We start from the raw sequence: 12370 nt of genomic DNA, 5'->3' as shown, positions 1-12370 counted from the left end.
ATTAAATACTTATAGATTAAACAACGACAACATTAATAATAAATTCTACAATTGTGGAGAACACAGGAAAAAACAATATATATTTTAAATTAAATAATTATGTACAGAGTTCAATGTTATTATTATTTAGTGTATACACATCTGAGCAAGATAAAATAATGCAAGTCAAAATTAACTTTAAAAATACACTAAAATACAATGCAAACAAGGACAAAACTTTTGATATTTTAGTCAACAAATGGAAATAAATTGAACAATTGAAAATGATAGATTAAACAACAATAATAATAAAATCTAAAGTTGGTGAGAACAGGAAAAAACAAGAAAAATATATTTTAAATTAAATAATTATGTACAGAGTTTAATAGTAACAGTAATTAACATTAACAAGATAAAATAACAATGGAAGTCAATAAATTAACTTAAAAAAACACAAATACAATGCAATACAATACTTTTGGTCTTTTAATGAACAAATGGAAATAAATGAAATATTTAAAAAATATATATTAAAAGTGCAGTAATATGTTTACATATAAGCATAACATTGTGCAAGGAATGTCTTTGTCTTTGTGATATAAGTATTTGAGGTCTGGGCATGTCATTTGCCAGTGAAGTCATTTTTTCTTTTCCTCAATCCACCTCTGCTTCTCAGCCTCATAGAATGGAGACTGCTGAAAGTCTCTCCATGACATTTCTGCACTCATTCCCTGAGCCTGATAAAGGGAAAACACTTTAGCAGGACAGTAAATGTATTTGCCTGCCACTCCAGGAAAACCAGTGTGAATATGAGGACTGTTGGGTCCTTGTTTCAGTGGCAGGTCGCAGAATCTGCACAGACGACCAGTAGGATGCTCCACTACTGACTTCCTCTTGCTCCTCTCCTCAATCACCCTCTTCGTGTCTGCCGCTCTCTGCTTAGAGGCCTCCAGTTCCCGCTGAAAAAAAGGAGTCTCTGCAAAGTCTTCAAAAGGCACACTGGGGTTGGTCAGGCCCTCTGCTGAATATGTGTCAAATACTTTCTTGGAGCAGTAGAAGTATTTAACATCACCACCTTGATAAAAGAAGTGTATTGAGATGCCATCACCCATGTATCGAGACTTAGGCTGACCACAGGCTAAACAGGATCTAGTGTGCTTTTTTTGCAGCATATGCTGTTGTTGTTGCTGCTGAACTGCCTGCTGCTTCTCTATGATGTCCTTCACCATCTTCTCAAGCGCTGCCTGGTCCAGAGAGACAGCCTCAGGAACACTCTTTGCGGGTGGATTGACTGGGGCAGGTGGCAGTACTGTCACTGGGACACTGATGGTTTCACTGCCTGAGTGAAGACGCTGCCATAACTGCTGTGTCTCCAGGAGCTTTTCTGGGCTGGTGTTAAGTGAAGCATTAGTGTTCTTTTTTTTAGCAAGGTGTTTTATGTACCTGCTTATGTGCTGCTTTGTGGTAGAGTGCAGAAGGTTGATGGGGTCAGTGCAGGCACTCTGTACCATAGCAGCATATTCAGTATCCACCTTTGTAAGCAGGTCCTTGCTCCCGTGGTGCTTGGCCAGCAAACCATCAATGGCATTTCTCATTGGAGCTGTCCATCTGTTATGGTCCAACACAAAGACCCGACCCCCTGTCTTAATGGGTCCAGTCCGAGCAGCACAGGGAGAAGCAGCTATGGGCAGTGGTGGTGCGCTTGGCAGTTCTAAAAGAGATTCACAAAATTATTAAATGAAGTATTTCTGTTTTGTGTGCATAGATTAGGCAGACAGATTAAACACACATTGATGTATGAATAATATAATTACCTGCATCTAAAAGAAACTCCTCAGATGTGTGTTCCTTCACTGTCGCAGCACTCGGGGTAGAAAAACTGTGAAAAATCACAGTCTGTGTGGTGGCCTCTGGATCAGCAGCAAGAAGGGTCTCAGCAGAAGATGAATCCTCTAAGCATTTCTGAAATTGAGCAAAATGAGTGTAATTATGCGAGCAAGAATTATAAAGTTTTTTTTTTTAAATCAAAAGTCTGTTATCAAAGAAGTTTAAAGGCTTACCTGAGATGGAAATGAAAACTCAATGCCAGATGAAGACTCTTCTTGCATCTCTAGGTCTGTCTTCCTGCTTTTGTGTTTGTCAAAGTCAAGAGGCACAGGTCGACAGCCTGGCTCCACATACTGTAGGCCAAACCTCTCTCCTGTGTCCCTGCTGGAGATGGGCAAGGCTGGATATTTGTTTTGCCCTGTCACTTTTATAGATGCCTTGTTTAACTCAATCAAAACAGGGTCAAACACTCCAGGTAAGACAAGCCCAGGCTGCTTTAGGTCCACCAGCCGCTGATAATTCCAGCGTGCCACACCAGTCATACCCTGCGCCTGGAACAGCTCAGGAGAGACGCGATTGCCCGTTACCCAGTGAGCCTGGTGGAAATGAAATCCCTCCTGCTGTGAAGTGCCTCTGACAGGGATCCAGATGAGCACAGCGGCTCCTTCACCCTTGACATGATTCAGTTGTAGGGTTCCACCATGTCTGTAGAGGATTCCTTCCTCCACCTCAGGGTCACTCAGACAGCCTCTAAGGATATGGATACGCTGAATCCACCACAATTTTAACATTGAGGGTTTAAAAAGGAAGATGTTGTTGGGATCCTTTGCAAGATGGAAATGGTGAAGTACTTCTTCCACTCTTTGAACCAGCTCTTGAGGATGTGGCACTTTTGTCCTGCAGTGCTCTCTGATGTGCTGCTTGGTGGGATTAGCAGGCTCAATTCCACAGAACTTGTAAGCGTTCTTCAGTTTCTCCAGGTCACTCTGATCTACTACAGAGAAGGCAGAAGAGAGGAACTGGCAGAAGGAACTGTACAGAGGATGGTGCTCCGAAACACATTCCCTGGTGAATCGCCGCATACAGTGAAATAAGTCAAGTTTGACCACCATGTCCTCATTGTACTTCTGGCAAGCGGCATGTAAATTCTTGAGGTTTCCTGATGTAACCTCTGCCACAGTAGCGTCAGTGGTCCTCCAAGCTTCCCACTGCTGGTGCTCATACGGTCCTGGGTCCATCACTCTGAAAGTGGCACAGCAGTCCCTAAGTACATAAAAGAGAAATAAAATTAAATGTTGATGTATTCATTACCTTTGCTTACACTACTTGATGTGATGTGTGATGAGATGTAATTATTCTTACTTGTCCACCCACTGGTACTTGGCCTTGGGTACGCCAGCAGCACTGTAGCGATTGGCCATCCCACAGTACATTGATGTTAAGGACTGCTCACTCTCAGACTGCAGCATCACCCAGGACAGGATCATCCAGTTCTCGTTCATCACAGCATAGGATGACATTGTGCCAGATGAGAGGGTCACTTTTCTAGCAACTTTGCGTGTGTGATCTGACCTGAACACCTGTCCAAAAGTGCCTTGAAGGAGCTGAGTGAGAGCTGTCTCTTGCCGCTGATATTCCTGAAGCAGGCACTCCACCAGATAATGTGCAGACACAGACACCCCATGCCACCCATCAGTGTCTTCGTAACCCCCAAACGGTGCAGGTGTGTCATCCTTCCTCAATGCCCCTGTGATGGTTTTCTGGCCATACAGCCCTGCTTCAGCATCCCTGACGTTCTGCACAATGAGAAGGTAAGCCAGGTGGGCTCTTTCAAACTTAAGGTGAAGCACCTCAGACAGCTGGTTGGCCATGTCATTGGGGGATTTACCAGACCGCCTCAGCTCATCCATCACTGTTTTGCAGATTGCCTTCTTATGGGTGAGGAAGGCTGGCGAGATGTTCCTGAATCGCTGTGGTAGCATGTCCACCCACTGAGGTTTATCAGCGAACCAGTATTTTTTACATGCCTTACAGCACAGACGTGAAGCAAGGATGTAATATTGCCCAGTAGTGCCAAGGATGACTCGGGGTCTTCCCACACCAGAGGACACAACATGAGGATTTGGACAGCTGTAGAGACAGGGCAGGATGTAGTTGTTTCTAAGCCTTTCACTTATACTGTGCTCAGGTTTCCAGATGAAAAAGGGATGGAGCTGGAAGTATTTTGGTGACGGAAGGCCCATGCTGGTCTCTATAAGTTCAGGCTGAGGTGGATAGCGCCACAAGGAGACCATGTTCATGAGGTGTCTCACTGGGTGTGATCCTGGCCAGAGCCCCATGGACTCCATCTGTTTTCATCCAAATTCTTTGGTGTAGAGAGCAGTTCCAGTGGCTAATATCCTGCATGTAGCTAGGTGCTTCTGTCTGTGCAGACGCCATTGATGCAGGACCTGTAGGTGGTGATTGTGCTGCAGGAGGTGGTACAGAGCCTTCACCCCGTGAAGAAGGCCTACTCACAGGAGCTGGTGGACTGGGAGAACTAGAGACGGCATGTGATGTTGGTGAAGGCTGTGGCAGAACTGCATGGAACACAAAGCAAAGGATATATATATATATATATATATATATATATATATATATATATATATATATATATATATATATATATATATATATATATGTGTGTGTGTGTGTGTGTATCTGCATGTATAACACATTGAATGCATGTGTGTTTAACTGTCTTTACTTTTTTTGTTCCAGTAGTTGGGAACAGGGGTTGCAGTCAGTGCAGACGGCATTGGGGCAGGTGCTGATTGTGCTGCAGGAGGTGGTACAGATCAAGAGTCATGGATGAGTTTTGTACTATGGTGGCACCCAGCATGCATTGCGGCATATTCATATTAAAACAATCATCCCATATTAAAACAATTTAATAATTCAATTCAACTCATACCTGTCTCAAAGATCCAAACAAATCCACATGCGAACCTCTCGCATACGAACACCACGAGTGTCGATCTATTTCCGCCGGCCAGAAACAAACGCACCAACTATTCTCATTCCTACCACTGATTAGTGATGTGACATTTGAAGCGAGGCGTCGGAGCTTGTGTCGAGAAAAAATGGGCGTGCCAGATGAAGCCGCGATTCGAGGCTTGTGTTGTTAACGTGAAAATCACGTGACTAATGACAAACGAGGCCTCGGTTTGTGTGGATACGTCATCGGTTCGGTCTGAGTGTCGCTTCCGGATAAAATGCGGTTCGAAACTCGCGCCACCTTGTGGGTGTTGTCAGGAGTAGTAGAAGCAGTTGTAGTAGTGTCAGAGAGTCAGAGAGTTAGAAAACTATCATTGTCAGTGTCAGTGTCGTTATTGTGTCATTATGTGAGGGCTGTATATTATTACATTATCAGGTTAGAATAGTTGTAGTATATTATTACAACGCATTCTCATCCTTGGACGTCACATACTGACCCTTGTGACATTTCGTCTACATCGAACGCACATGGCACCCTTTAGCGTCAATATGACACGCACAGGATATGGGTAGGTTTAGTTCTGGGGTAGGTTTAGGGTTAGACCGCTAGGAGGCGCCTTCTGGCTCATTTCTATCTGCGTCTCATATTGACGATAAAGGGTGCCATGTGCGTTTGATGCAGACGAAATGTCAACAGCGTCAGTATGACGCCTTGGGATGAGAACGGGCTGATTATTATTATAGTAGGCCTAGCTATATTATAGTCTTGTTATATTAATTAGATAAGATTATTTGGATTGCTCTGGATTTTTGGATCTGGACTGGACTGCTTTTTGATTTGGATTGCCCTTTTGGATTTGTTTGCTTTTTGTGACTCTTCCTTTTTCCTGGTAATGGAGCAGCAAGAAAGAGGGAATCCTCCGCTGTCTGGGCTCAACAGAAGCATCAGTATCCTCATTTATACCAGCTGGCATTTTTACGTTCCCCTGCATCCTCTGTTCCTTGTGAAAGGATCTTTTCCAAGGCTAGAGAGATTTTGTCCAAGAAGAGGAATCATCTAAACCCCAACACACTTGAAATAATTCTGTTTCTCAATTAAACATCTATTGTAATCCTTCCTTCCGGACTATTCTGATGCAGTTTACTTTAATCTGTTATCTATAATCTGCTAAATGAATAAATGTACTTTATTACACTCCCTCTAACATAAGCACTGCACTCAACACAGTGTCACTTTTGTTGTTCATACTGTCACTATCCAAACAATTTATGAATAATTAATTAACTATGTGTGTGACTCGGCACAAGTAAATTCAGACAGAGAAAGATACATATTTTATATTATACACAGTAATGGACAAATGTCTGATCATGTCTTTTTATTATTGCAAATGAAAGGTTACAGACATCAACAGTGAGTACAAAATAAATAAACAAATATTTTTATAAAATATAAATTTAAATATAAATATACAAATAAATATAAATATTTATTTGTATATTTATATTACAAATAAATATTTTTATTTATAAAAGTATTTTTAGAAAATATACATTGGGAGGGTGGGAGGGTGGGAGGGTGGGAGGGAGGGGGGGGGGGGGGCGACACTGGTTCAGAATGAATTAATTTGTCTGCTATTTCTTTGCACAGTAGCTAGGTGTCACTAGTGAGCAATGCTGAATGAAGCTTCGAGTAATGAACCTTTGGCTGAAGCAATGGGCTGCGAGGTCTCAGTGGTTCAGGAAGCCTCATTTTGCCATCACTACCCTTGATGTCACCCGCTACATTATTAAACAAACTCAAAACACTGGGGAATCTCTGGAACAGAAACAAAACAACCAACATATGATGAGGACAAATAAAGAACTGAACGAAACCCAGGGCTTAAATACACACCAAACAAGAGGAACTAATGAGACACACCTGAACAGAACTAACTCAATCACTAGGTAACCATAGAAACAAGCAGTTGGGGGACGAGGAAGATAGAACTAATTAACAGATTAGAAGAACAAAGAAACTCAAACATGAACAAAATTGAGAAACATTGTACGTTTACACGACAACGATATGCTTAAAACAGAGAGGTTTTTCCATGTACAGACAAAAGAGACAAAAGATATTAGGGCTGCTCGATTATGGAAAAAAATCATAATCATGATTATTTTGGTCAGTATTGAAATCACGATTATGTAACACGATTATTTCACATGACTTTGGGAACGTGTTGCATTTATTAAAAAGACACGGTAACACTTTACAATAATGTTAATTAGTTAACATTAGTTAATGTATTAACTAACAAGAACTAACAATGAGAAATACATTTGTTACTGTATTTATTAATCTTTGTTAATGTTAGTTAATAAAAATACAGCTGTTCATTGTTCATGTTAGTTCACAGTGCATTAACTAATGTTAACAAATACAACCTTTCATTTTAATAACATATTAGTAAATAGTGAAATTAATATTAACTACGATTAATAAATGCTGTATAAGTATTGTTCATTATTAGTTAATGTTAACTAAGGTAGTTAACTAATGCTAATTAATGAACCTTATTGTAAAGTGTTACCAAAGACACCTTTCAAAAATTATTTAAAAAATCGAAATTTGAACATTGATTGTACTTTTTGAACTATTCAAATAAATAATATAACAGATAATACTTCAATGAGTATTAATTTCCGCAGGTCTACCACTTATAATTCGGGAAATTCCCCCACAAACATTGATTCACTTTAGCATGTACCGGTAGATTGTATGAGTAGCCTAAATTAATAATTAATTATAAAATCAAAATCATTTTAAAACTTTCTCCAAGACGCAATTTCACAAACCGCGTGAGTGTTCAGCGGCGCTGCGTCTTCTCTCTGTCTCTCAAAATGGGTTGGACAAGGCAAGCGTCGAAACTACACTCTCGCGTTTAGGAGTCGGGACATGATGGAATTGTCACTTGCACAATCGGGCCAGCATTGCATCGTAACTAAAGTTGATCATTTTCACTTCTTTTTAAGTCTTATCAGTTTAAACATTCAAGCTGAGAGAGTTTATGGCATTGGGAGGGGCGGATGTGCGCGTGTCATTCAGAACACAAGACACAATTAGAGCGTTCTTTCAAACCAGAACATGGCAAAATAATCGTTTTTACTCGATTGTACTATTTTGGTGATCGTTGGGAGCTGAAATCGAAATCGAAATTCAATTAATTGCACAGCCCTAAAAGATATAATAAGAGTTAAGAGCCCAACTAATGGAAACACTAATCACTGTTATGGTGACTTCAAATGAAACGCATTAGAGTTAAACCCCTGTTAATTCTCAATAAAAACTTCTGTAGACGTCTGACAGAAATAAAGTCAGTCTGGTTAGTAATAAGTTTGTGGAGTTGTTTAATCCTCCTCTACTGAGATCTTCACAGATTTAATGTCTTCTTTTCTCTTCAGTTGATTTCATCTAAGGCTGTGTCTGAAGTCAGTTGTAGTTCTTGTGTTTCTGCTCGTCTCTTTTTCTGTTCTCTTCTTTCCTTCAGTGATTCTGCTTGTTAACAGGCTTATTAAAGCTGAGATGACTCCATATTTAATATACACAGATTTTGTGGCTCAGATAAGGTCCAGTTCTGGTTTATTTCTTTGCTCTTGGCTGACATGTGGCATTGCTATGGCCGGCTTGTGGCCCAGATCTGGCAAACAGGAGCGAGCCACTCAAGGGCCGTCATTCCACGCTGCATGCTGGCCAGGGCTGCGTTCTCCGAAACTACCTTAACGCTACGTCGTTCTTAAGTTGTACCTTAAGAAGTACCTTATCGTTAATACGTGGTTTCCGAAACCTTCTTAGTTAAGTATACCTTCTGTAAGTCATACGTTCGTAAGGTTGGTCTGGAGCGCTCTTAGCTATACCTTATTGCTGCTGACGGTTCATACCGCTAGTGGCCACCACTACGCAAAAAGCTTTTTTTACATCGCAGTTTAATTACACATAGACAATTTTATATGAACATTTAATATAAAATCTGATTTAGTATTAAAATTACATTTTTACTTTACTTTAAAATTTTACACATAAAATACTTAAGCCTACACCCAGTGTATGGAAGTGTTTTCATTAATAAAGTTTCCATACACTAATGGTTGTTAGCTTTTTTAATTACTATCCTAAGGCACATCAGCTGGCGAACCATTTGACAGAAAAGGCTTAGGAGTCTATATAAAGAAAGATGAGTTTACACAAACTTTATAGCTATGGCAGCGAGACAGCGAGTACTTGTTTTAAATCAAAGACGGCGCCGTCCGCGGAGCCAGTTAGTGTATGTCAACTACATGGCTGGTGGATAATCAGCATACGTTGTGGAGAACATTAACACACTTATGGCCGTGAGGGTTTGGGATTGCACACTTGCTAAATTATAAACATATACTCATATTTATTTCTGCATGTACATATTTCAATGAGCCCCGATAAATGCAGTTTGTACTATTTCTAAAACGCTTCTTTATAAAGAACATTGTTTTCTCAATACTTTACCTATACCGCTGTGAAGGAAAGAGCGCACAATCGATCAGAGGCATCGATATCAACCTATTCAGCGCCTCCACCATGGACAGCGCCTTCTAAGGTCGAACTTAAGAAGGTTTACCTTAAGCAACATCCTAAGGTATAGTTCGGAGAACACACGTAGGAAAGGTATACCTGTAGTTAAGGTGTACCTTTTGAGTCTTCATAGCGCGCTAAGAGACAACGTTATCGGAGAACGCAGCCCAGATCATCTTTCCACGTGTGCCAGATGTGGGCCGGATCTGGGATGTCAAAATGTTGCTCGTGGGCTATTGTCAAAACGATCCCCGAAAACGACTAAAAACGCTGTATTCTGCTGCCAGGCCATTAGATGGCGATGAAACACTACAGACTAAACATGTAACAACACGCCTGTGCATGATGTTATTATCTTCAGAGTTTTACGTTTTTGTTGTTTACACTGAGACCGTTTTCAAAAACTTGCACTTTAAAACCGTTTCCAAAAGTTTGCGTTTTCAGTTGAAAACGGTGTTGTGTAAACAGCCCCACAGATTAAAAAACAAACTGAAACCGTGACAGTAGCAGCTTTCAACTTTGAGTTAAACATCATTGACAATTTTAAGGCAATAATTTTCCCGATATTACACTCAACTAATTACATTTTACAGTGTACATTTGTCACATATTTCAATAAATGAAAAGTGGCAATTCCTTATGTATTATTCAATATCTTGTAAATATTATATATTAACAATAGGCTATATTAACACAATATATATATTAATAATATTAATATATTATTTCATATATTTTTCAGTACATTTACACCATTTAATGTATTGATCATAAATATGGATATGTATTTCCGTTCTCTAAGGGACATAAAAAAAAGTTCTAGGTCTACATAAGTTGTTTCATTATCGAAGGGGGCGCAAGAAGTAGCAGCAGTTTTAGGTTGCTCCTGTCACGCTTACTCGTTTTCTTTTCACACTCGCTAAATGAAGTACGCAAGCTCTGATTTTCGACCATAAATTTTGTGTAGTATGTCGCTAGAGACTTTCTGGCCGCAATCTTTGCCGAAAATGCCAAGACCTGCTAAGAAAACGGCGAAAAAAGATTCGGCCGCTGAGGGATCGGCCGATGAGCCTTAACAGAGTCAGGCAGATGCTGGCAGCGAGGCTGAACTTAGCCCGGCGCTTGCAAAAGCACTTCAAATTATGACCGAGAAGATTTCTAATGCAATAGATGAAAAACTCGGCCCGCTGGCAGAAATGGTGCATAATCATACCCAGCAGCTGGAAAGTGTTAACGGTCGATTGGATGAGGCGGAGCGGAGAATCATGGCGGTGGAGGCATCCTCGGAGGATGCGCAATCCCGCGCTTGCACTCTTGAAAAACAAGTTGTCACGCTTACCGAGCATATCGATGACTTGGAAAATAGAGGCCGGCGCAAAAATATCCGCATTCTGGGCCTTCGTGAAGAGGTAATTCGTTACATTTATATAGCGCTTTTTCTGAGACCTCAAAGCGCTTTACATAGATGGGGGAATCTCCTCAACCACCACCAATGTGCAGCATCCACTAGCTTACTGGTGGAGAGGAGACAGTGATGAAGCCAATCAGCATATGGGGATGATTAGGAGGCCATGATGGACAGGGGCCAAGGGGCAAATTTGGCCAGGATGCCGGGGTTACACCCCTACTCTTTTTCGAAGGACATCCTGGGATTTTTAATGACCACAGAGAGTCAGGACCTCGGTTTAACGTCTCATCCGAAGGACGGGCTAGGTAGAGGGTGCCAATGCAGTTACTTTTCTTGAATCGTGGTTCTCCGAATTTCTTGGCCTGCATACTAAGAGTGGTCGCATTAAGATTGAAAGGGCACATCGTACGCTGGCCCCAAAACCGGGTGCTAAGGATAGGCCACGGCCACTGATTGTCAGGTTCCACAACTATGGTGACAAGCAGAGGGTTCTCGATGCCAGCAGGAAACGATCGATTTGCGGTATGAGGACAGCAAAATATCATTCTACCAGGATTTTTCGGCTTCAGTAATACGGAATACGGAAGGAATTCAACGCGGTCAAGCAGCGACTTCGAGACATGGGTGCTCGCTACGCGAAGCTATATCCAGCCAAGCTACGAGTCAATATTGGAAGTACCCTTAAAGTCTTCGAAACGGCGTCCGCAGTCTCGCAGTACCTGGACAAGAGCGATTCAAACTCCAGCACCTGCTGATCTTTATCGGGTTTTCTGACAGGCGGACTGGTCTGGCTTCATGCGTTGTAATGTGCAACGATGTGAGTTCTAGTTTGCATACTTTATTTTCTATTTCTCTCTTTTTTTGAGTGACGGGGGCTGTCTCAACAACTTTCGTTTACATTTTGGGTGTGTGTTACTTTTACGTATCGTGGCTATTGGAGAGTCAACGAGAGACTGACTGTTTTTGGGATGAAGAGCTTTCCCCTCGATGTGGGGATCCGGCCCCTTTTTTTCTATTTTTTATTTCGTAGTTGTGCTATTTTTTTCTTTTCTTTTTTTTTTTCTTTCTTTTCATGTTGCCAGTTTGGCGTGTTTTAATATGTGTTATTGTTTACTGTAATGCCTCGACACACGTGTACCTGTTTGCTGGACCTAATGACAGGGTAATGATTAGGAAGATTTTTGAAATGGGGAGAGCACCACCTGATCTATTCTTTAACTTTAAGTAATGGCCGGTAACTTAAGACTTTGTACATGGAACGTAAGAGGCTTACATGGGCGAATAAAAATTCGTAAAGTCCTCACGCGACTCCATAAGGAGAATATAGATGTAGCCTTATTACAAGAAACCCATTTGAGTGATGGAGAACATTTGAATCTAACACATAACAAATGGGTTGGTCAGATTCACTTTTCATCCTTTACGAAAAGCAGTAGAGGTGTAGCCATTTTGATTAGTAAAAGTATACCTTTTAGGGTCACAGACAGTTTTAAGGACAAACATGGTAGATACATCATTATTAAGGGGACTTTGAACAACACAGAGGAAATTTCACTCTTAAACATATATTGCCCCCCAAACTACTC

At 41.0% G+C, this 12370-nt stretch overlaps 1 protein-coding gene and 1 long non-coding RNA gene across 2 annotated transcripts; both read right to left on the bottom strand.

The window, feature by feature from the left end:
* Positions 1-1613: 1613 nt before the first annotated feature.
* On the bottom strand, positions 1614-2118 carry LOC307168076. Its single transcript, XR_013822887.1, has 3 exons — positions 2040-2118; positions 1794-1941; positions 1614-1690 (listed from the first exon to the last, which is right to left on the bottom strand). It is a non-coding gene; the product is annotated as an uncharacterized lncRNA (long non-coding RNA).
* Positions 2119-2124: 6 nt separating this feature from the next.
* LOC307168606 (uncharacterized protein) lies at positions 2125-4637 on the bottom strand (the record flags this gene model as incomplete). Its single annotated transcript, XM_079888735.1, has 4 exons — positions 4553-4637; positions 3169-4385; positions 2232-3069; positions 2125-2187 (listed from the first exon to the last, which is right to left on the bottom strand). The coding sequence occupies exons 2-4, from the start codon at positions 4152-4154 to the stop codon at positions 2125-2127; spliced, it is 1887 nt and encodes a 628-aa protein (XP_079744861.1). The 5' UTR covers positions 4155-4385; positions 4553-4637.
* Between the last annotated feature and the right edge of the window lie 7733 nt (positions 4638-12370).

This window comes from Squalius cephalus (assembly GCF_949319135.1).
Source record: "Squalius cephalus genome assembly, chromosome: 12".
Taxonomy (NCBI): Eukaryota; Metazoa; Chordata; class Actinopteri; order Cypriniformes; family Leuciscidae; genus Squalius; species Squalius cephalus.
Note: the sequence above shows the minus strand (reverse complement) of the source record. Positions and strands in the feature narration are given on the sequence as shown.